The 25,806-nt window shown below is 40.2% G+C and overlaps 1 protein-coding gene and 1 pseudogene across 1 annotated transcript; both read right to left on the bottom strand.

Moving 5' to 3' along the window:
* Positions 1 to 194: 194 nt before the first annotated feature.
* CAVIN2 (caveolae associated protein 2) lies at positions 195 to 14,200 on the bottom strand. The gene is made up of 2 exons (XM_037167701.2): positions 13,433 to 14,200; positions 195 to 3,266 (listed from the first exon to the last, which is right to left on the bottom strand). The coding sequence occupies exons 1-2, from the start codon at positions 13,910 to 13,912 to the stop codon at positions 2,475 to 2,477; spliced, it is 1,272 nt and encodes a 423-aa protein (XP_037023596.2). The 5' UTR covers positions 13,913 to 14,200; the 3' UTR covers positions 195 to 2,474.
* A 3,549-nt stretch (positions 14,201 to 17,749) lies between these two features.
* LOC119065610 (glyceraldehyde-3-phosphate dehydrogenase-like) lies at positions 17,750 to 18,728 on the bottom strand (annotated as a pseudogene).
* Between the last annotated feature and the right edge of the window lie 7,078 nt (positions 18,729 to 25,806).

Here is a 25,806-nt window from a genome sequence, read left to right on the forward strand (position 1 = left end):
CTCAGTGTTTATTAATGTATAACCAATCTTTGGAGGAAAACTAATCCAGTCCTTGAGCTCCAGGCACATAAAATTAGAAATGGGTTATTGGATGGGTGGGGAGAAGACATATCTAATTTGGGGACTTTGCAGTCTCACCAGAATGCTAATAATTCAACAATAACACAGAATAAATGGCTTCCATTTGCACGGCTACTCCTCTCTGTAATCCCAACTGTATGTGTTTTCCAACAATTACCTGGCCCACTTCTCTGTTTATTGCTTAGAATTTTAATGCTTCAAATGTGGAGCATAGAATAAATACATGTTATAACATATAAAAAGATGCCTGAGTGTAGTTTTCCACTATACAACATAAGCATTTCTGAAAAGGCAATGTAAACATTATATTAGCTCTGGGTCCTCCAACTCCTTTGCAGCAAGAAGTGGTAACAACTTTGTAAAGGTGAAACCTTGCTTAGGGCCATGAGTGAAATTCAGTCATCTACCAAATGTATGACAATGCAGATGACAAAGGTTTATCTGTGTGGATCAACCAAATGTACAGTTCGTTACATTCATGTTTGCAGGTCTACCTGAGGTATAATGAGGTTTGGTACCAACCCATACAAATGCAGAAGGAAACATCAAATTCATCAAGCAGCTACAATAAATTCAGATGATTTCCAGAGCTGGCAAGGTGATGTCAAGAAAGTTAAACTTGAAGAATGAGACTTAGATTTCTAAATGAGATCAGGGAAAAGAGAAAGCAGAGTTAATAGGGGAAATTGAGGCTGAAAGAATCAACATTACAGCTGCACTTGGAGGAGAGTTTACAAATCAATTCTTTCTGCTTCTTCTAAAATTGTTCTGCCAAACAACTGACACTGTTATATACTTTTTATTTTTGGTTTATTTAGTCTTTTTTTAACACAGCCATTGTTAGTTCAACAATCTAATATTCGGGATACATTACTGCCAAATAAGGACATAGCTGTATAGGTTAAGCCGTTAACACATTTGTTAAACATCCCTTTTATAAAACAGAGCAGCTTGCTAATACTGACTTGGGTTAGCTATATTAATCAGGTTACTTATAGTGAGTGGTAAAAACTAAAGGTAGGGATTTGCTCTCTGCTACCTGTCTTTAAACTATAGTTTAATAATTTTTCAAAACGTTTGCACTCTGTAATTAAAAAGAAAGCAATATTTTAGTATAAGGTTATGTGGTAGTAAAAATTACCCTCTCTAAATATATGTGCATGTATAATAAATACTAGCATGTTTTAAGAAACATTAAAATTATGTGAAGTTAACATATAAATAAAATATGACCTGGAGTGAAATTACCATTATGTACAAAACTAAGGAAAAACTGAAGACTCCCCTTCCCACATCTTTGATTCTGATATCTTTTGAACCAACGTTCCTACATTTGGCGTGTAAAAGTTATTTCAAATTTGAAAAATATTGTATTAAATGAGTAGTATGATCCAACTTCCTAGAAAAGGCAATATGTGTTGATTAATTTTAAAGATTTGTGTTCATTCCAATGTTAAAGAGACTACATCCTTTTGTAAATATTTGTCATGTCTTTTATTTTTTAAGAAAAAAATGAGACTTTAACAAAGTAAAACATTTTTTATATTATTTGAAAATGTTAGAAAATAAAGATATTGTGAAAATATAACATCATTCCATGACATATTAACTTCTTTAGTATCTTATGAAGAGTGAAATGATAATATTGTAAATATTCTATGTTTATGCATATATGTTTTTCTCTGTCTTTATTTTCTATGGCATTCTTTGTTTCATTTCTCTCATTTTCCCCCATCTCTTTCTTAGTTTTCTTTTTCTATTAGTCCCTACTTTCTACATATCTCACTTCATTAGCTAAAAGTTATAATCTTTCATCTTTTACTTCATTTTCAATAAAACAATGGTTTCTATTAGGTAGATGGTCAGCCAAACTTTCTCTTCTCCATTAAAAAATCTTTTCTTTTTAAAATTGGAAGTAGTTACACTGTTAGCTTGAATACACATGTATATTGTATATCACACACTTGAAAAATAACAACTAGGTTCACAGGGTTCTGTGGAAATTCAGTACATTATTGGTACACTGTTAAGCAAGCTTATGGAATGACAAAAAATAAATCATACTTCATGACTAGTATCTTAAGTAGCCTCTGGTTTTTCTGACTAAGCTAAGCTGATCAGTGTTTTTCAACTGCTCCATTGCTGCTTCTGAGCAGTTTGGGAAAAATTCTACAGAAACAGAGCTTAAGAGCAAATTAGAAGTGGAGCCCTTACACGTTGCCTTGCAGTAAACCTTGGTCACGTGTGTGCTGCTGCTGCTAGGTCGTAGGAGATCACTGCCTGGACAATAACACAGGGGGGACGGGTGGTGCTGGAGATGGGCAGGGGTTTGCTCTAGACTCTGCTGTGCCACCTCACTGCAGGCACAGGCTGGGCACGGTAGGCTGAGCCTTTTAGGCTGTCTGGTTCACCTGGAGTACAGGTGGCTGCGCTGGATCCTCACCTGACTGCTCTGCCTCTTTGGAGGGGACCGCGTAGCCTCCCACATAGCGCACCTGCCGTGCCTGTTCCAGGGACACTGGCTCTTCTTCATCTTCCACAATAGTCAAGTCCACGTTGCTGTCCATGCCAGAGTTACTCCCCCTTGAGGCCGCCCTCCCAGCATCCCCCTCAGCCCCCTTCCCTTCCACCAGGACATTGGAGAGGGATGTTTGGGAAAGATCTTCTGTGAATGCGCCCTCCTCGTGGTCATTAGGCATCTGATCGTTGCTGGACATGTCTTCAGACTTGATTTCATTTTCTGCAGCACTTTCCCCTTCTCGGGCTTTCTTTCGACTGAAGGTGAGAGGAGAGACCTTGAAGGGGGAGCTTTTCCCTGAGGATATTTTCTGGTGATTGGAAATAAGAGATTTCTTAATCTTCTCTCTCCTCTCTACAGATACAATCTTTGTCCCCAGCTGGTTCATCTTTTTCTCGATGTTTTGGCGAGAGAAGGCTTTCTTGAGGCTATCCACTTTGCGAAGACTGGATCTTTTTATTTTCTCTGCTCTACTTTCTTCAATATTTTCTTCTGCACTGTCTTCCAGGGCCTCCCCATCGTGGGGCAGTTCATCATCTGATGAGAGGTCCACCGTGTGCAAGGTTTCCTCCAGAGACTTGTTTTCATCAGCAAGTTCCTCCTTCCCTTCCACCAGGCTGGGAACAGGCTCTTTTGCAAACACACTAGCAGGGATCTCGTTTTCTTCCTGAAGAGATGGACAAGAGAGTTTTCATGTTAATAACACACTTCGCAAATTCCTGAACTGCTGTAATTACTGTATGTGTTTTGGGCTTGATAGAAACCAAATATTCTGTGGCTTCACTTTTTGAGAACATGAAGGGTTAATTCTAAATTGGTCATGGCTTTCCCCCAGGCTAGATAAGGGTCCTTCCCCCACGGGCTCCCTATGGAGAAGTTTATGAGGGTTTCTGGCAAGGGCTCTATCAGTGACAGGCAGAGGGGGAAGTGGGCTGTGGCTTGGATCGACCAGGAAGCGGCCTAGATAAAGGAGCTAAACTAAGTTACTGTGAACCTTCTCTCTTACCCGGCTCTGTTCCAGCCACTATCCCACTGAAGAAGAGCCTGGAGGTCAAGTTGGAAGATAAAAGTTGAAGGCAGAGGAGAAAACCCGGAAGTTCTCAAGTGCCAGATATTGTGTAACCCTTGATTAGCCTTCCTCCCCAACCAGAAGTCAGAAGAAAAGATATGGTTAGCCTTGGTATCTGTTCAAAAGTGCACACTACTAATATTTCTGATGACATAATTTTAGAGTAAGAGAAGCAAGGGCCAGCCTTACTGGGGACCCACTCACAAAGCCTTGTGGTTTAGTATATCCTTTGCGGGGATTTATAAGGGAAGGTGGCATACTATGTCGTTTTTAGAGTAGCAAAGGAGAATTATGAGGCCAAGTGCAGCTTATTAAGCCTCTTGTTATATAGGGCTTCCTGGGGCAAGACTAATTCAGCCCGTACCTACACTTAAGAGTGAGGAAAGAAACCCAGTAATCTCCCTGCCTTGCTATTCCAGCACACCTTCCTCCAGCTTCTAGGCACACAAGCAAAGATCTGCCCCTTGCTATGTCTCAGAGTGCGAGGGAAGTGGTTCTCCTGTGTTGCTAAGCGGGGAGATTTGAATTTAGACAGAATTGGATCATGTAGCACAAAAGTCCCTTTGATTTTTATATTTTTCTTTGAATGCAGGAAAGTGAGAGCCAGCCAGCAAGATACTTTCACATTGTCATCGAAAGAAATGGCACCGTAGAAAGAAGCTGCGACAGGAAGCCTGAGTCCCAGTCCTTGCCGCATTGCTAAATGGCAGTGTGACTTTCAGCAAATAACTTAATCTCCTTGGGTCTGTTTCCTCCAGACATGAACAAGAGGATATGATCCAGATTAGCAGCTTTCAGAGTGCACTTCCACGGACACCAAAAGTTCTGCAGGAAGGCCGAGGCGGGCCAGCCTCCCCAGCCCGTACCACCCTGGCTCCAACCAGAGCTGTGATGTTACCTGATTATATTGTGGACTTCCCAGTAAACTTTCAGTTTGAAAAATAACTAGATTTAGGGACTAAAAGTCCATCTGGGATCTAAATTCCATGTTAACAGTAAGAACTTCCCTTCTCATTTTGCGATTTTGGTTGATGGAAAAATTGGGGTTATAATGGAAAACATGCTCTGAAAGTGAGCCTGCATGTTTTTTAACTTCTTGCTACAAAGACTAAATGAACAAAGTTTTGATGCAGAGAAACTTAAAAATCCCTCTCCTAGTTACCACTGAATGATATGTGTGATACTCTCAGAAAAGATACAGCCCCAGGTCTCCCCCTTACATGCACATATGCACTCATACCGAAGCCCTTCCACAAACTGGTTAGAAACAAAGGATCAGGTCTTGGGTAGGGGTAAAAAGCAGAACCCCTGGTTAGATAGAGTCCTTGGGAGACCAAAAAAAAAATCACAGATTACATTTTCCAAAAGCTCTCTCCACACCTTCCCACTGTGAATGCCAAAAATTATCAGGAACACTAGATTTGTATACAAGACAGAGTTAGAAATTAAAAGGGGGATGGGATTTCCACAAGTCATTGATGACATGGACTTTTACAGAGAGCAACTTTCCCGTGTTTCAAATCTCAACTTGTCTGTGTTTCATTGGTATGTACTCCCCAGAAGGTGGAATTTTTGTCTCTTATTCACTGTTATACTCCAGTGACTAGAATAGTTCCTGGTAGCTTCATTGCTATTTGTGGAATAAGTATGTTGGGTAAGGTGGCTTTCTAAGGCAGCCCTGAGGGTAGCTAGAGTGGAGACTGACCCCCATTGGTTAGGCTTGAAGACTGCAAAAGAGTGGGCCTGGCTCTGTGTCTAGAAAGGAGCTTGTTGACTGTTGCTGTCACCTGGGAAATGAGGAGAAACTAAGGTCTAAGGAGTGCAATGGTTTCCATTTTAAGGACGGATTTTATTCTCAGAGGACGAGTGTGACTATAAGAAGGGCAGGCTGCAGAAATAGCTAGGGCTTTGATAATCCAGAAGCAAAATTACTTCTCAGGTTTGACAAGAGGGTTGGTATGGTTTGACAGAAGTTGCTTACAGAAAAGAAAGAAACCAAGGGCTCAGTGAAGTGAAAAGCTCTTGGTTAAAAGTCCTCAATGGCCCTGACTGTTGTGGCTCAGTGGATTGAGTGCCAGCCTGAGAACCAAAGAGTTGCTGGTTTGATTCTCAGTCAGGAGACATGCCTGGGTTGCAGGCCAGGTCCCCAGATGCAGGTATGTGAGAGGCAATCACACATTGATGTTTCTCTCTATCCCTTCCCCTCTCTAAAAATAAATAAATAAAATCTTTAAAAAAAAGCCTTCAATGAAGAAGGCAGAAATTCAGGTGGAAAACTGTAAAAAAAATTACTCTTGGTTATAAGACAAGATGTATATTTTGCATAGTATAATCTCTCTGGGTAATCAAAGGATTATTCTGATAACTTTCTTCAACCTCAACAAAAGGTAGACATATTTACTGCACTTCTAAAGTAATTAAACTAATAATTATATATTTTTTCTTAAATGTAAATTTTACTACCAAAAAAGCATAGTCACTGTTGATTCTTAGTTTCTTATCTCTCTTATTATGTGTCCTTTGAGGACAGTGTGAGGAAAGTTCCGGATCGTGTAATTCAGTAGTGATCTGTGGTAGACACACACTGAATATAGGAGGGCAGTTAAGGGATTGTGGGAAACCCAACTGAACTCTTTCGTACAATGCCAGAGAAATTTATACAAGTGCTCTTTGATGCCAACCATGAAAATAAACCCAGCAGGAACAGACATAATCCAGAACGATTTGGATGTGTCTTTATGCAACTGGAAACAAGTGAGATATGTCTTCTTGGCTAACTGCTATGCATCTGCTGTCATTTTAATTACTCAAGCAGTATTGTGTGTTCTGTCTACTGGATAGTGTTTATTTTGTGCCTTCTATAGCATCCACTCTGAAGGTGAGCCCTTTCCTGCACGTCTAAGCTCATGTAGGCCTTATCTCTTCATAATGTTTGTTTAGAAGCAGAGAAATACTGACACTCTTCAAAATCTCTTCAGTAAAATGTGTGCATGGTATTCATCTATGAAGTAACTGTTATGAAGTTGGAAATTCAACTAGATCTTCTGTAACTGTACAGTCCCCCTGGTGCTGAGTCTTACCTGCACACACATTTTGCTCGGGACACACACACTTCAAAGGTGCATTTGATATTTCACCTGCCTGCAGGTGAGGCTATACTTCTGCCTCCTGTCATAAAATTTCTGATCTGCTCTCTCTGAAGATTCCCAAATTGTTGGCTTTTTGGGGGGGAGGGTAAAATGCACACCTTCAATTCTGCCACTGCTTACTTATGCTGCTCATATATCTACCAGGGGTTGTGACTCCTTAACATGGCTTTAAGAAACCCTTGTGGGTTGCATTGCTTTCTTGGGTAGTTTTACCCACTAGAAGCCCCCAGCAGCAGCTGACTATTTGCCCTACAGATTTATTTTCGAAAAGATACCCAGGCATCACTGATGCAGCTGCCTCTGGTTCTGACCTTTCACAAGGACCCTTAGGAATTTTTCAAAGGAAGGGAGAATTAAACAGAACTCTTCAAACATGTATGAATCATACACTTGTAAGAGAAAAGGAATAGAAAGAACTCTTGAGAAGTAGTATTTTCCCTGCACTTTAGCTTGTTTGCTGTTTATATTAATACTAATGAACTAGTAATTCCAGTTGTATCATGTATATAGATATAAACACAGAGAAACTTGCCACCATGCTGGCCACTTTTTGGGTTGGAGCTCCTAGAAGCAAATGTTTACACACACACACACACACACACACACACACACACACACACACACACACACACACATCTAGATAGATAGATAGATAGATAGATAGATAGATAGATAGATAGATAGATATAGATAGATAGATATGTGCTCTTTAGAAAAGAAGGGGACTCTGGCTAGCCCACAGTAACTCATTTAAGGCTTAAATAAGGGGAGACAAGCCAGCAGTTTTCTCTCCTGTCACTAACTTATCATTCCTGTTGTTAGAAGAAAACAACAAAAGCTGTCATATTCCCACAGGGATGTGGTGGCCTCTTGGAGGGGAATGAGGACCATAAATTTGTGTTCATGAAATGTTTTATCCAATAATCTCTAAATACTAGTTATTAAAATGGAGCCATGCCCACCTGACATTCTGATTTATGGGTCTCTTTTACACATTGATGGCTTTCTCTGATTTCTGTTTCTGAGGTACAGATTGCCAAGTGGATAAAGCCATTGATTAGAACTGCACCCCTAAGGCAGCTGTCGGTGGAACCAGCAAGTCATAAGAATAAAATGCATTAGTTATAATCCCTGAGCAGTCTTTCACATTCTGGAGGATTTAAAAGTTTCATTATTTTTCAGTGTTATCAAGGGTTCAATTCTTTTTAAGATCACACTGGTTAGGTGTTCTTTGTTACACACCAAAAAAAAAAACAAAAAAACACCTCACACTGAATCATTTAAAAGCTGGGGTAGAAAAGCAAGTAAACATGAACTTTGCCCTAGTGGGATCATGGTGTTTGTTTTTATTCATTTCACGATTCAACTTCATAATTCCTATTGTTAATAAGATGAAACCTTGCTAGTCACTTTGTTGCTCAGGGCCTCTTCTTCTCTGATATAAAATGAGGTTAAACTAAATGATTATTAAAGTGCTTTCCAGCTTTAAATATTCGATTCTGTGATATTAACCTGAATACCATGAAAACTAGTTAACACATTACAGACGCAATTCCATAATATTCTAATGCCAAACACGTTTTGTTTTATGCAGGCATCAAAACTATGAATCCTGAGCTGCATTTGAGAACATTTTTCATTCAATTCAAACAAATAATAGATTATAAAATAGAAGGGGTGGCCCTGGCTGGTGCGGCTCAGTGGATTGAGCACGGGCCTGCGAACCAGACAATCGCGGTTCGATTCCCAGTCAGGGCACATGCCTGGGTTGCAAACCAGTTCCCTGCAGGCCAGTTCCCAGCAGGGGACGCACGAAAGGCAACCATACATTGATGTTTCTCTCCCTCTCTCCTTCCCTTCTCCTCTAAAGATAAATAAATAAAATATTTAAAAAAATAGAAGGGGTAACATTTACTTACAAAGTCTGCAGCTAAGAATTTAGTTTTTTAATATATGAGAGGAAAGTAATGATTCTTTTGAAGAAACACTAACAATAATCAGTTATTCACTGAAAGTGCCCGAGGGAACACTGACATTCAGTAAGTGTAAACAATAACAATAAGGACTAGTATTTTGTTTATCTCATAAGCTAAAGGGCACTGCATACACAGCATATTGAAACCAATAACCCATTATGGGCACATTAATCAATGTGATATAAACATTGTGAACTGTCATAAAAGGTGTTTTTTTTAAATTATCTGTGTCTTCATTTCTTCTAAGTCTGAATTAATTGAGCAGTTTTCAGAGCAGTGGCATTGGACAAAGTACAGTCTTAAAAAATCCATTTTAAAAAATAGTCTGAAGGTGTTACCCTTTTAGCACCTTTCTAAAATTCTGATCTCATAGAAGGAACCCAAAAAGATGAATATTTGAACACATTTAAAGGCTTGATTCTCCACGAATGTGTCCACAGCAAATATGTAACCTCTACTCTTTTCACCTGATTTCACAATTTTATGTGGATGAAAGTGTAAGCTGTTCATGAGTACTCTCATTTTCTTTTCTGGATTTGAAATCACTCTCAAACTGTTTTTCAAATAATCATTACTAGAACCTTAAGAGGATATAAGTGGGCATCGTACCGGCAGGCAGGGTCAGTTACCTATGAAATTCTAGTCTCTTCAATCAACAGGCAAAATTTCCTCTTAACTGTCAGTTCACTGACTCTCCATACAAATTCTAGTTTTAGTAAAAAGAGAGCCATACTTATGGGCAAAGAATTAGCCTTATTACTCTTTAGCATTTGCTTTTGGATCAGCAATCCCTCTGAATCTTATTTCATTTATACTGAGTTCCTGTCACAGTATTTTGAATTTGAACATTGATCTTAAGCTATTATAAAAAAATGTAGAAAGGAAAGCTGCTAAGTTTAACAAGGATTTGACAATTTAGTTTATTGCTTAAAGGGAAATGAATTTTTTTCAGTTTTAGATACTGCTGCTTATAATTTGAAGTAATTGCTAAGGCATGAGAGGCTTAACAGCTACAACAAGGTAAATTTGGCAGATTTAAATAAACAAATCACACTAGGATGAATTAAGAACAAAGTTCAGAAGTTAGAAAATGCAAATATGTAAGTATCTAGATTCAACCAACCAACCATCCAGCACCTGTACATTTGGGAGGATATAAGTGGACCTAAGGAAGTAGAAACATAGCCTTCTTAACACCACAGTACCAAATACATCCAAGTTGGGTAACAGATTTTCTTTCCTCACTCACTTCTTTTCTTTTCACTTTAATTGTTTTTGTCCTAGACCAGAAAAACCAATGGATTTAGGATGGGAAAGACTAGCATAATGTTCAAGGGGACCGAAAGTGACAAAAATAACTTAAAGATGTACAGTGGTACTTGGTACATTACCTGCCCTCCTCACCCTCTGAAGGCCCAGGAAACATCAACCCTCTGCTGTGCTGGAAAGACTGTTGCCACCAAAAGGGTCTATTTCGGTAAGGCTCATCGGATGATGTCCTTTGCTTTCATGGATTGGTGGTGACATAATTCTGATTTCAACGTGGTAGATGTCACACAATGTATGGTAGGGAGTAGGAGTGTGTGAGTGTAAGTTTCAGTAAATCCTAAGTGAAAAATCATAAGCATAGTTGTTTCAAGATCCTGAGTCAGGTGGGGTGGGTTTTTACTTAAGAGGCGTGTATCTAACTGAGCAAGAGTGTAGCCTCCTGTTCCTGCAAGAGCATTTCAAATCTGCCCAGGAAGAGCTTCTTTCTGTTCCTTGAGTTTTTACACCATGCCAATCACTAACCATTTTAAATATGTTATTTCATTGACTGCATTTTGCCATGTCTAATGAGCACTTTTGGTCCAAATTTTTGAGGGAAAAATAAGGATGCACATTATACATGGGTATAATGATTACATACCATGGGTAGAATGACAGGTATAATAATTCAGTGCATAATGTACACAAAATGTGGGTGCATATTATACACAGCAAAATGCGGTATTCCTCACCCTAGGAGAGAGATATGAGGGAGGAAGCATCCGTGTTTAAGAACATACACGTCAGAATCGATTAAATGTTAGTTGAATCCACAGCTTCACTGCTTGCTTACTAAATAACTGTAGAGAAGATATAAACGTCTCAACATCCTCATCTGTAAATTGGATGAAAGTGAGATAATGCACAGAAGAAATACTTAGTAAAAAGGGCTTATTAAAAGCTTTGAAGTTTTCTTTGCTCTTTTTAATATTCTCAGTGCACATAGGAGGAAACAGAAGCTTGGAGAGGCTATAAAATGTGTTCACTGCTGGCAAGTGGTGAAACGAGGGTTTGAACTAGTGTCTGGTGATGGAATATATCTTCTCAACTCCGATACTAAACCACGCTCGAACACAAGTCATAATTTTACCCACTGGCATAATTACTAACTGGAAACCCTCGCTTTGAGAAAGATCAAGAGAAGGACCAACTGTTCCACTGAGGAACTGCACTGGCATTTGTTTCTTCAAAATAATCATCACAGAATGCTGTGCGAGTTCAGATTTCTAATATCCTTTAGGCTAATAAAGGGTCTTTCGCAAGCTTAAGAAGGATTCAGTTCCTTGCCTCCGAAAGTGCTTTTTATAAAAAAACAAGTGTTCTCGGGCACTACCTGCTAAGACACCCACAATGGAGCCTAATCACATCGCCTGGGATTCTCATAGCTCCCTTCCCTCCCTGGTCTGGAGCACCCCTGTTTCACCTTTCACTCACTATCAGGACAGTGTCTTCCATTTCTGGCTGCAATTTCATACACGCCAATCCAATGTGACAGAACAGGAGACCACGGCAGGGCTTCAGCAGCAGTGTGTGTCTTTAGGTGCCCCAACAATCCTTTATTTAAATGTCAGATTTATAATTCTCTTGAATTTTTAGTCGCGTATCTTCTCCCTCCATCCTCCCAACATCTACAGAACATCCGTGGCAAATCAAAACAAAAAACTGATTCAGACAAATTACAATTTTCCTGTGCTAGATAAATACTTGTTTTTTTTCTCCCCCTCCTTACTGAGGACCAGGACAGAGATAATCTCTTTGATTCATAACAGAAGAAGGGAAATTTCCTTTGATGACAGCTTTAAACAGGTCTGTGCATGTTTAGTTTTGTTTGGAGATCCATATTTAATTTAGGAATGCCTTGAGAGCTAAGATTTCTAATATTTTTAGGCTAATATTATATGGCTTAAGAAAAGAGCAGTTACCCTATCTCTTCAGTGTATCTGGTACATGAAAAGACATTCCACTTGTATTAAAAGCTAAAAAACTTCTGGGCTGCAAAAAGCCTGTAAGGTATAGGAGGACATCAGCTGACTGAAGCTTTACAACAGTCAAGTGCAATCTGGGGAGGACAAAAATGCAGCCAGATGAGTCTTTTCTTTTAAGGGGGAAGGAGGCTTAGGTTCTAACTCGGCAGAGCAGATTCATTTAGAGAAAGAAGGCTCCCTTGGTTTAAATCCCAATTTCTAAATCCCTCTTGGGAGATGAAGGCTCTTCTTGTGCGCCTTTCACAATCAAACAGTAGGTTACAGCCTCTCCCCTCCATGGCTCTGAAATCCTCTCCTATTCACATGGTCACAACAAGACAGCCCTGGGGCAGGGACGGATGGCAATTGCTTCCTGGGCTCTGTGCTGGCGGGGTTCCACTGGGCGGAAGGCTTCCAGCATTAGGCAGGGCTGCCCTTCCATTCACAAATGCCCACCCTCGGTGGAACAACAGCCCCACGCAAACTCCCTGTCCCCAGATAGCCTCTTGGTGTGTTAATTGCATCATTGATGCATTAAAAAAATTAAGTGGCCTTTTTATTCGAAGGCAACCATTTAAAGCAGAAAATATTCAAGACCAGCCTTTGTAAGTATAACTGATAACACTGCTTTTACTTTACTTTGCAGTTGTGGTCTCTCTGAGCAATGAGAAGAAGCATGTGTGGTGTGTTTGCAAAGAGCTTTGCTGGAGCTTTTTAATGTATCATTTGATAGAAAAGACCTCAACAATATTGCTTTGGCCAAAAGAGTCTTAAAAAAAAGAGGCTAGTTCAACTCTAATGGAATCAGTCTTCGATACTTGGTTCATCCCCTGAACATTGGTAATCTTTGGACAAAGGGATACTTAAAATGGCCCTGAGTTAAACGTTTTGATTTAAAAAACAAGAAACAAACCAAACCCTCATATGATGACTTCATTTGCACAGAGTTAATAAACAGCTGCTGAATTAATTTGCCCTGTCCAGCTAACAGCTGCAGTCAGAGCCCCAAGTTCATAAAGCACAGAGAAGAATGAATTTGACTAGGCTATGAATGAAATGACTAGGGTGCTGTGCACCTGCTCACCTTCTGTACCCGGGTGGAGTACACCCGGGTGCTCCCTGACAAATGAACCCAGCCTACTAACCTCTAGGACATGGACTTTGAGTTTAGGCTACAGTGACCTGGGAAATTCCCACACGTGTGCAGATTTCACATTCGCCTGCTGAAAGCAGACAGGGACAATGTCTGTGTGTTTGATCCCTGACAGGCAGGGCAGATGTACAAACGGTTGTGAGAGCCCGGCCAACTGAGATCATGAATGTCGAGGAGTCCCAGCTGGGTGGGAGGAGGAGTAGAAGGTACTGACCTGGAATATGAGCACTTTGAAATGGTTGCGTCTGAGGAGCTGGGCGTGGTTGTTCTCCAGCCGCTTCACCTGTGCACACTGCCTCTCCAGGCGCTCCTTCACCGCCCGTGTGTGAGCGCTGACCTTGCGGGACTTGTCCAGCAGCTTGCTCACTGTGTTACTGGTGGAGGCCTGGTACTTGGAGAGCTTGGTGAGATCGTTCTGGATGCCCTTCACAGAACCCTCCAGGCTGATCTGTCGCTGTTCCATTTTGTGCTGGTTCTCCTGCACGGCATCCATCATCTTCACCAGCTTGTCTAAGAGTGTGAGCACCGTGACCGCGTTCACCTGCGAGTTGTCTCGGATGGCCTCGTCCGTGCTCCCCAGGTTGAGGCTGGGACTGGGCGTGGAGGAGGGTACCGGGCTGGGGCTGGTAGGCTTCTGCCGCAGGTCAGAACCCGGGTGCTGGAACTTTTCAGCTTGGGCAGCCTCCTCCTCCATGGCTGGGCAGGTGGGAACCTGTGCTCTTCCTGCTCTGGTGAGGACAGTGTTGAGGGGTGCAGAGCAAGGCGGTCTGGTTTGAGCTCAGAGCACCGCTCTCCAGGACTGGCAGAGGTTCAGACAGGCAACAACTGGCTACTCTGATCTGGGGAACTGCATTCCAGCTGCTTTTAAAGCCCTACTCCACCCAGTGGGAGGCGAAGGTTACAGAACTGAGAACCACTCAGGGTTCAGAAGTATGCACACACTTCCTAAATGCGTTCTCTCCGGCAAAGGCCACAGGGCACTTTCCTGCAGGTTTAGCTTTTCTTTCCTATTCCTCTTCCCTTTTTAAAATAAGTTCAATGCCATATTTCAATCATGATTTCATCTAGGGGCGGAGAAAAACATGCTAACTTGGCCCAGTTCCACAGCCTTCAATTGGCTAAAGCTTGTAAACTTTTCTGGCTGCTATGCTACAGATGAAACAGAACGCCTGTTCCCCCCTCCTCTTTCCTGAGTACAAGTTACTCTAATGGAAAGTATTGTTTGCATTTGCCCTAGAACTGAATGATGAGCCACAGAATGGCCTGGTGTCCTCCTGGGAGGGGCCAAGTTTAAAGGGTGCTTGTAGACAAGCTTGTATTGTTAGTTTTTAATTTCTGCAGGAATGGAAGTAAGCCTGATCATGACAAAGAAAACAACCCCAATTTCCTTTGCAATTGGAGATGCAAGATAAGCCAAAAGAGACTGAACTTCAGGGATGTTAAAACATGTAATGTTGTTATGGATTGTTATCTTGTAATAGATGGAAAATTTTTAAATGATTACTTGAAATATATATATGTTTTTTCTTAGAAGGAGCTCCTACCCTTCCTGATAGCACAGATGGAACTGGAGAGCATTATGCTGAGTGAAATAAGCCAGGGGGTGAAAGACAAACACTATCTAATCTCACCTTTAAGTGGAACCTAATCAACAAAACAAACAAATGAGCAATATATAACCAGAGACATTGAAATAAGAACAAGCTGCCAGTAACCAGAGGGGAGGTGGGGAGGAAATAATGGGGGAAAGAAGGGAAAGGGCCATCAATGAACATGTATCAAGGACCCATGGACAAAGCCAAAGGGGGGTAGGACTAGGGTGGGAGGTGAAGGTGGGTGGGGCAGAGGAGAGTGGTGGTGGGAAAATGGAGACAACTGTATTCAAACCTTAATAAAAATGATTAAAAATAAAATAAAAGTTGAAGAATAGTATTTAAAAGGGTAACTTTGGAAAAATAAATGCACATTACCACTAGAATGTGTGTCCTCCATGACAGGCCATGCTCTCTGAATACCACTGTAGAAGCTTCATGAATAAAAGGATGAGCTTGCAATGTATAACATTTCAAATGCGCGAACATGTAGATTTAATAAGCCAATGACTTCTGTACCTATAAAAGTATATAGTTTCTTTTAAGAAGTAAAATTGGAAGAGGAAACCCCTTCTCTCTCAGTAAATTCTCTGGTCCTTTAAAGCACTCACCATGCTTATTTGTTTTAACTAATTTTTAATCCCTGCTGAGAGATTTTCTCAAATGCCCATCTCTGTAAGGCACTTACTGACACGTGCCCAGAAGTGTGACTCTCAGGAAGGTTGCATTGGAGTTTCTGAAGTGCTTCTGCTGTTTGACATTTCCAAATTCCTGTTCAGTGGAGTGGCACACCTGTTCTCAAATGTGGCCCTTCTAAGCAGAGCCCTTGGGACGTGGGGCTTATTTCCTAAAACGACTTTCCATGCTTGAATTGGTTTTAAATGTATTCAGCCTTCGAAAGTGCTTTCAGCAGGAAGTTTGCAAGAGGCCTTCTATGAACAATTTTGAGAAGCACAAATGCCAGCTCATGTTGGATCAGGGGTTGATAATGGAAAAGTGCCATTCTTCAATGGCAAAATCTATACCTAGGCCAATCAATCCGTAGGTCATTGGTTGTCACATGGATTGAGTTTGTGAGTTTCCACTATCTGTTCAGTTCTACTATGAACAATTCAGAAGATACTCATACAGCATGATCTAAGACCCTGCCCCTGCCCTCAGTGAGTATACCTGCTAGTTAGGCAGACAAATTAAAGATATTTACAGTGGTCACCAATGACTTTCTCAGGTATTTGGTACCCCCCAAGACCCACTCAAAGTGTATTTTTAAAAATTTTAAAGTAGGAACAAAAGAAGTGAAAAGATTTGGTTGGAAATTTATTATTAAAAGTATAAGAAAATTATTAAAATTCATTTACCTTATACTTAGCAAATTCTAGGTGGTCAATGATATGTTAAATATTAGAATAAAGGATGAATCAAGTGCTGACTGGGAAGCACAATTTTCTAACAAAATTACATGGTGTCATATCCTTTTACATTTGACTTTTGTGGGCAAATCATAAAAAGGGTCATTATTGCAAAAATATTTGAAGGCTTCATCAGTTTCCCAAGAGCCTCTCTTAAATTTTGACATTCAAATCATTCCCTTTTAAAGCAGTTACTGTGCCATCATCTGGGTGGATTTTTTCTTCTTGAAATGTTAACTATTCCAGCTGCAGATTCTCATTTGTCAAAGGAGTTGCCCATGATTCAAGGGCTTTTCTAACATTAACTTCATCAACTTGATGAAGGTGATATGATTTCTTACATATTTTGAAAGAGTTGCAGTTTTACATTATAATCACTTTGCTCTGATTTTGCATTGATTTGCACTGATTTTTGCATTGCATCTTTGGATATTGTATAACCCTTTAGATGCACAGAGACCTTAAAGACATGGGTTGAGGTGGGAAAAAGAGACAGGCTAATTGTTAAACAGGAAGAAAGATTTGCAAGTGGGCTTATTTAATTTTAAAAATTAATTTTGAGTAACATAAGTAGCATCTCATAAACAGTTATCTATTGCTGTGTAACAAACCAGCCTGAAATTTTAAGGTTGGAACCAACAATAATTATGAATTTTATTTACTCATGCTTGTGTCATTGGCTAGGCAGGCTCACCTGGCATGGGTTGTCTCTGCCAGGTATGCTCACTCAGCTAAAATGGAATCCAAGACTGTCTTAAACACATGACTAGCTCGTTAGCTGGTAGTACTAGAATGTGGGATTTGTTACTTCTTGATCTTTCAGCCTCCAGGGACTCTCCTTCTGGTCTTCCTAGTAGGGAAGCCAAACTTCTTTACATTGTGCCTCAGGGAGACCAGGCAGTGAAAATAAAAGCTGCAGGATTTTGTAAGGTTGGAACTCTCCTCTTGTCATTTCCAGCACATTCAGTTTTTCCAAGCAGGTCACAGGCCAAGCTAAGATTCAAGGGGAAAGGAAATAGATCCCCACCTTTTTATGAGAGGAGCAGACAAGTCCCATGATAAAGAGTAAGCAGCATGCAGAAGATTGTCTTTGAATAGACAGATGGCAGAAGCCATCTTTGAATATAATGTACCTCAAAATAAATACATTTTTATTTCAAAACATTATTACAGATAAAGCTGAAGTCCCTTTCCATCACCATTTCCTTCCTTCCTTCCTTCCTTCCTTCCTTCCTTCCTTCCTTCCTTCCTTCCTTCCTTCCTTCCTTCCTTCCTTCCTTCCTTCTCTCTCTCTCTCTCTCTCTCTCTCTCTCTCTCTCTCTCTCTCTCTCTTTCAGCTGGGTACAGTGAACTTTATTGCTGGTGCATGACAAGGTAGGGTTCCCTAAGCCTTTCCCCTTCTTCAGAGGCTCTGGGATAGAAACTGTGGAGATCAGGAGATGCTCAGTGTGTTGGGGACCCATTTGGGGCAAGGGATCCCCAGAAGCTGAGGGCCTCTCTTCTCCCTGGGACTGGTGGTCCAGGGGGCTCTTACTCCTTGGAGGACATGTGGACCATAAGGTCTATCACCCTGTTGCTGTAGCCAAATTCATTGTCATACCAGGAGGTAAATTTGACAAAGTGGTTATTGAAGGCAATGCCAGCTCCAGCATTGAAGATGAAGGAGTGCCACTGTTAAAGTCTCAGGAGGCAACCTGGTCCTCAGTATAGCCCGGGATGCCTTTGAAATGGCCCCCCGATTCCTGCTTTACTACCTTCTTGATGTTGTTGTATTTGGCAGCTTTGTCCAGGGAGCAAGTCAGATTCACAACTAACACTTTAGGGGTGGGGACACGGAAGGTCATGCTAGTGAGTGTCCCATTCAACTCAGGGATGACCTCACCCACAGCCTTGGCAGCACCAATGGAAGCAGGGATGATGTTCTGGGCAGCTTCTTGGCCATGATGCCACAGCTTCTGGGGGGGGGCATCCATGGTCTTCTGGGTGGCAGTGATGGCATAGACTGTGGTCATGAGTCCCTCCATGATGCCAAAGTTGTTACAGATGAACCTGTCCAGTTGGTGGTGAAGGAGGCATTGCTGACAATCTTCAGGGACTTGTTGTACTTGTCATGGTTCCCATTCATCACAAACATGGGGGCATCCACAGAAGGGGAACAGATAGTGACCCCCTTGGCTCCACCCTTTGCATGAACCCCAGCCTTCTCCAAGGCAGTGAAGACAACCCCAGTGAACTCCATAACATATTCAGCACTAGCATCACCCCATTTGATGTCAGTGGGGACTTACTCCTGGAAGATGGAGATGGACTTTCCATCAATGACAAGCTTCCTGTTCTCAGCCTTGACTGTGCCTTTCAACTTGCCATGAGTAGAATCACACTGGAACATGTAGGCCATGTAGTTGAGGTTAATGAAAGGGTCATTGATGGGGACAATATCCATTTTGTCAGGCTTTGCTGCCCTGGTGACCAGGCACCCAATACAGACAAATCCATTTACTCTGACCTTCACCTTGTCTCAGAATTGGGGCTGGCACTGTGCAGGAAGACACGGCTGTCTGTGGAACAGGAGGAGCAGAGAGCCTCACCTCTCTTTATTCCTTCTCACCTCTTGTCAGAGTAATCATTTTTATGGATTTGTAGTTTACCCTTTAGAAATTATATTTGCAAGTGATCAATTCATTAGTGAATAGTCATGTTGTCATGTAATTTGCTTAGTTGCACAACTTTATAACCATGGGAACTATGAGGAACTATAGAATGGGATCCTGTCCTGTATAAGATGGCCTGCAACTAAGGAATATATTATGACACAAACTTAAGAGTTTATAGAAGGGGAAAACAAAGGCAATAAAAGAGAGCATTGCCAATGGGTTAGAATCTGAGGTGACTCTTAGCAGGCACACTTGCCATTTAGTTTACCTAAATTAAGTCCTTTGTCTGAGAGAAAAAGAATGAAATTCAGCAATTTTAAAAATAATTTTTTGAAAAATTAAATATACTTGTTCCATATTATGATCATCCTTAGAAATTAGGCAGTGGAATTTAGACTTGATACAATGTCAGTTAGGAGGCTCCCAGAGGCTTTGGACATGAAAGTGATGTGTTAAGAAGTATCAGTATAGAAATAAATTGTAGCAAGGGGCTTCTCAGCTGGTAATATTTCTTGAATGGCAAATAAGTGCTAAGCACTGGGGATGCCAAATGAATGACATATATTTAGCCTTTAAAGCTCCCACTTTACTGGAACTAGGCATGTTGACAAATACTGGGTATAGGTATACAGCTGTGGAGCTGGATTGGGGTAACGTGAGGGCTTTAGTCACAAGGGTATGGCTTGGGGTCTGAATCCTCTGTCTAATCATTAGCCACCTACTATTATCTCAGGTCTCTTAAGTTATATAAACACAGAGGTCACTCCAGGAAAATGCCTACTTTTTTACTGGCTAGAACATCTGTCTCAATCTTTATGTGTTTTTCCATTCTGGATCATTAGCAGGCTCCAGGGCTTGGCTAACACTTTAGTATAACTTATAGACCATAGGCAGCTCAATGCCTTCCTTTCTTTTCCATTTAAACCTATATGGGAATCCTGACACTGGAGGTCTTATTACTGTGGCAGTGCTAGATGGCCTGGATGATGAGCTCCCAGAAAAAGAAAGTTCTTCTTCAAGCAGAAAATAAGCTGTCTACTTCATATATCTTTTCTTTTGAGCCCCATGTTAGAATTCAAAAGCCTTTGAAAGATTGGGTTGCCTCTTAAGCAGTAGGTTTTATGAATATATTAACCACATGGAAAGAAAGAGGAACAATACAATAACATTTTTTAAGGAAAGAAGGAGACAGAGAGAGAAAACAAAAGAAGGGGATGGTGTCTACAGAAGAGAGAAGAATCCACTTTTTTCTTTTTCTTTTTTTAAAATTTTATTTAATTATTTTTCAAGTACAGTTTTCTGTCTATTTTTCTTAATGAAAATGCCACTACCTCTCACATACTTGTGAAGTCTCCTTGATGTTTTTAGCTTTTGGCTATTGAGAGGCAAATCTCCATGGATCTTGCAGAGCAAATACACTGAAAGTGTTTTGTTTTGGACTATCTTTTCAAGAAGGTTTTTATACCCTGGCTGGTGTAGCTCAGTGAATGGAGTGCAAGCCTGTGAACCAAAGGATCACAGTTTGATTCCCAGTCAGGGCACATACCTGGGTTTCAGGCCAGTTCCCAGCAGGAGACACATGAGAGACAATCATACATTGATATTTCTCTCTCTCTCTCCTTCCCTTCCTTTCTTAAGATAAATAAAATCTTTTTTTAAAAGAAGACTTTTATGGTGAACAGCCTTGGAAAATAGAGATAGTAACAGAGGATGGAGAAAGAGCGGAGGGTAGGGTCATAGGACACCTATGGTAGTAAGGATAATGGTCCTTCTGGGGCAAACTTTGGACAGGTTGTTTGCAGCCTCTTGTAAAAAACTGGGGTTTTCTAAACTTGAGGTGCCTTAGATACAAATCCATGGCATGTGCAGTATCCACCTATACCCCCCTCAGTGTTGAACATGAAGCTTATGTGCCTAGGGGCTGTGAGTAGTAAACTCTTTGTCTCTGAGGCAGGAGTCCCTACCTTCTGCCGTGAAACTGTGGCAGGTTAACTTGTTTGCTTGTGTGTAGGGTAAAATGTCAGACCATTCACTGTTCTCGACATTGATCAATTTTAACCCAATCATAACATCTTGCATGAATGAAGTTCAGAGGATAAACTTGAGAATATGAAAATATGTTTAAAGACACTGGAACCAGAAGGCTGACTAACTAGGGATCTCAAATGGCACTTGCACCTGTATTTCTGTGGACTGAAACTTATATGGAGAAAGAATGTGCATATAGAGATAATTTCTAGTGGTAGTCATGCCTTGGTACAATAGGGGTTTCTGCTGCCAGGGCATGCTCACAGCTCAGTGCTCAAGGGCAAGTTTTATAGAAGAGAGTGTCCCCTGCAGCCTATTTAGAAAGGTCTTCAGTAGGTATAATAACATCTCTGTGGTTATAGCTTTTATTTTAGAGTCTGAGGAAAATTTCTTTCTAAAGAAATAAAGTTCCATGTGCGTATTCTTGCTTGGTAGTTTTGGTTTGGTGAGTGGCATGGATATTTGCTACCCACATTTATCATGCTTCTAAAAATGCATTCATTTATATATTTATTGAATATTTATTGATCACCAATCACTTAAAAGGAATGTGCCCATTTCATGAATATACTGACATTCGTATATCCTTGTCCTTATAGAATTTAATGAGCAAAGGGAGATATAGAGTCTGTGTTTTCTGTTGAGATTATGGGATACGGACATGGGATTATTGGATTCTGGGGATATGCCATGTGGTTGACTAGACATGGCTGCAAATTATTTGCTATTCTTCCCACTGAGAGGTAGAATCCAATTTCCATTTTTTTATACCTCAAATAGATTTAGTGACTTGCTTGGTCAACAAGAATGTGCCAGAAATAACACCCTGGGACTTCTGAAGCTAGAACATGGGAAGGTTTATAATTTGCTCCTGGGTTTCTTGGGACATTAACTCTGAAGGAGGCCAGGTCCATGTAAAAAAAAACTGACTATGTTGATTCTGTCATGCTACGAGGAAGCCCAAGACAGCCACATGCAGAGGTTATGAAGAAAAAAACACACGTGGCTAGCCCCAGCTGTGTCAGTGATCTTTAAGTGGTTGAGCGCCTCCTTTCGCATTACTTGCCCATATGAGCCCTAGTCATTGTGGAGCAGAGGAGTTACCCATGCCGTGCCCTGCCCGAATATCTAATCCACAAAATTGAATGTATAATAAAATGATTTTTTTATGTCACTAAGTTTTTTATGTCACTATGCAGCAATAGATAACTGGGAACATGTAGTTTACCATGAAAATGAAGTTCTTTAAGAATTATTATGAACAGTCTAGGTTTGTTGCTAGAACTCCTGCACTCAATACTTTTTATGTGCACTCCTGTCCCAAAACTTAACTCCTAAAATAATATTGCAAAAGAAAATAAAAGACCTTGTTTAATTACTCTTAGCCTAAGAGAAACTTAACTCTGAGATTGATACCAAAAGTGGTGGGATAAGCATAAACTAAGATGAACTGAGTTAGGCAGAAAGGAATGTGGAGTTGAAGGACCCTCCAACCGCATCTGGCTTCATTCCACAGTGCCTCCTGCAGTGGGGCCAGGTGAAGTGAGGGTGCAGTTTGTCGAAAGCCAGAAGGTCCTGCCTATTCCTTATCCTTTTCTGAGATAATAGATACAAATTAAGTGTTCACTTTCACTGGAAATGTTAATGATAAAAAGTATATGATTAAATGACCCTAATGTCTTCCAACCAAAGTCTCCATACAAGCTATAAAAAATCATAAAAATGAGTGATAAAACATAAATAATGCATGGTTTTGACATAAAAGGTAGATTCCACATTACTCCCTATGTACTATCATTTAGAAAATGCCATGATTTTTTTTTAAGTTTTAGAGGGACTTGCATTTTCAAGGACTCCTCTGCCTCTTGGACTCCAATTTCCCCACGTACCATTTCCGTATTGCTCCCTGCCTTCCTAGTTGTGAACCCCAACCCTTGCTGTAAGCATCTCAGAATCTACTCACACAGAGTGTCTGCTCGGTGTGGTGAATGTTAACGAAACTTCAGGGTCACAGTCAGGAACATTGCTGACATCTTTCTGGGTTTTCTCCTCCAAGTTTCCTGTCTTCTGTTTTCTCTTAACCTCCATTTCCTATTGAATGAAGGGAAATTTTAGTCTAATACAGGCTCTTGTGTTTTATTCTTTAGACCAAGGGGAGAAACTACATTATCATAAATGGTGTTTCCAACCTCCCTTACAAAGAAACAAAACTCTGGTTCCAGAAGATAACTAAACTCCTTAACATCTTGTTTTATTGTCAAGATGAGAGACAGAGAGACAAGTTAGAATATTGTTCATTCATCACTTATTCATTCACTCACTCAACAAATATTACTGAGCAACAAGTAGGTTCTGGCAATGTAGCAGAAAATGAGACATAAATTCCCTCGTCATGTGGAGTTTATACTTGGACGTGTGGGGGTAGAGACTGATGAAAATAAAAATGCAATGCAATTTTAGACAGTGACAAGTTACTATGAAGAAAAATAAAGCTGAACAATGGGTCAGAGTGAGAAGAGTGTGATCGTAGATAAAGTGATCACAGAAGTCCTCTTTGAAATAGGCACATTTAAGCAGAGATATGTTGCAGGAATGCAGGTGAGAGGAGAAAGCCTTCTGTAGTAATACGTGTGTTTACACAATGATGGGGTTTTTGGTAGGCACATATATACCCAACTAAGGACTTCACTTCCAGTCTCTCTCTGGGTTAGGAGTGGATATATGAGTATTACTAAATTCTGTTCAATGGATAGAAGCAGAAGTGACACAGGCCACTTTTGGATACTGCCCTTCAAAGGATTAGGTTCGTGCTCCTACTGATCACTAGTCCTCCTTCTCCAAATTTTCCTAGGAGGTGGCAAAGCTGACCTGGATGCTGAAGTGGAAACTACTGAATTGAAGATTGAAGATGACAGCCCTTCTTGCTCCCTCAGATCTGTCCCTCTCCTGTCCTCTTTTCCTCATCGTGCTCCTTGCTCATGCCCCAGGGGATTTAGCTTGCATGAGGAGTAATAGTTAAGAATATGGACTCTCAAGGCAAATTTTCTAGGTTCAAATCCCAGCAAGGTTGTATGACTGGACAGATTGCTTTTTCTTTCTTGGCTCCAGGTTCTTATTACAAAACAATAATAATAATAATAAAAATTCTTATTATTATAGATTATTATGAGGTTCAAATGAGTATATCTGAAATGTTTGGACCAGTGCCTGTAACATGGTAAGCAGCATATGTGTTAAATAGATGAATTAAATAAATAAAAATTCTTTTTTTAAAAGTTTTATTTTATGTTTATTTTATTTTTTAATATATTTTATTGATTATGCCATTACAGTTTTTCTATTCCCCCCTTCATTCCCCTCCACCCTGCACACCCCTCCCCCACCGTTCCCCCCCTTAGTTTATGACCACGTGTCTCAAGTTCTTTAGATTCTATATTTCCCATACTATTCTTGCCCTCCCCCATATATATATATATATATATTTATAATAAATATAAATATAAATATATATATAAATAAGAATATATATATAAATTCTTAACATAACTGTTTAGCATCTATCTTGGCTTTGAAGATGTAATTTATTTTTTTTCAAAAATATTTCCAGGTCTTGTGGCACATATGCCACATTCATGCCACATTCAAAATGAATACTTCTTCTGCTGTCCCTCGCTGGCACTTTGTGGAACACCCAGGGGAAATGTGGGGAAGTGTCTCAGTCTTTCCTACCAATAAGTTAATCACCCACTTCACATGAATGGCTACATGCTCAGCATAGACTTAGACCCTTAGACAACATAACAAAATATAAACAAGGTCATCATCCTGAAGAGGTTCAAAATCTTTTGGGAAAGGCGAGATTTACGCACAAGAAGCAATTAGAAGACAATACAAGGCAATACCTAATGAGGCGTTGAAGTTGTCCCTTTTCAGTCTCAGGAAACCTCTTAACCTCACAATAACCTTAGCTTTTGCTTTTCTCATTACAGAGCCCTAAAGCAAACAGGAATTGAGGCAAAGAGATTTAAATTAGAAGAGTAATTTAGCAATAATGCTGTTCTTATAATACAGCGCTTTTCACGTATGTTGTCTCAAGATACTGCTAGACCTTGAAAAATAATACTTGAAGGAAGTTGGCAGCAATTCGCCATTTTTTTTTGTTTGTTTGGTTCTGTTTCTTTTCTTCTTTTTCTTCTTCCCATGACTGTGCGGCTGCTTGGAGAGGCCTTGGTCTCCAGACAGAACTATTAGATGAACACATGCACTTGGCACTTCCTTCCTCCAGAGGTAGACCTTCTCCAGCCTCCTCCTCCTTTTCCCCACCCTTTCCTCTGTACCCTGCCGCTGTTTATTGAATCTTAACTCTCTCCTAGGAAGAAAATTCTAGAGATTCTTTTAGTCACCTGTTTCAGAGTTTAATAAGCCTTTTTAAGTAGTTCATTCTGAGGTCTTTTTTGTGAACTTGTTCCCAGAAGTATTGTGGTGAATGAACACTAAGAATTGTATTTGATATTTCAAGAGAAAAACAGCAAGGACAGCAACAAAAACTTCTCACCCTGTTTTAAAAGAAAGGCATATTAATTCAAAAACTTAAAAGAAGTAAATTCCAAAACCATTTTGGTAACCAAATCTGTATTTGTCAGGCAGTTCTTCATAGATAATTTAAATCCTTATTATAACTATATAAAGCCATTTCCTCTCATTCTGTTCTGTTTTTGGAGTTAATGAACATCTACATAATGGATTTTTATTAATTACCTATTAATCATTTTTCTGTAATTTCCACATATTCATGTTAAAATTTAGGATCCCTGTTGAGGCTGTATCTATATAGAAGTCACTGAAATAAAATATTTTTTAAAAAAACATTTTGGCAATACAACATGCCTTTGCAATAACAAATTT

This window comes from Artibeus jamaicensis, unplaced genomic scaffold (assembly GCF_021234435.1).
Source record: "Artibeus jamaicensis isolate MK-2021 breed Jamaican fruit bat unplaced genomic scaffold, CSHL_Jam_final contig_391, whole genome shotgun sequence".
NCBI lineage: Eukaryota > Metazoa > Chordata > Mammalia > Chiroptera > Phyllostomidae > Artibeus > Artibeus jamaicensis.

Excerpts from the sequence above, each read along its gene's own strand:
- CAVIN2 (XM_037167701.2), bottom strand. The coding sequence starts at position 13,912 with ATGGAGGAGGAGGCTGCCCAAGCTGAAAAGTTCCAGCACCCGGGTTCT. Across the intron at positions 3,267-13,432 it reads TCAAAGTGCTCATATTCCAG|GAAGAAAACGAGATCCCTGC; the intron begins GTCAGTACCTTC and ends CCATCTCTTCAG.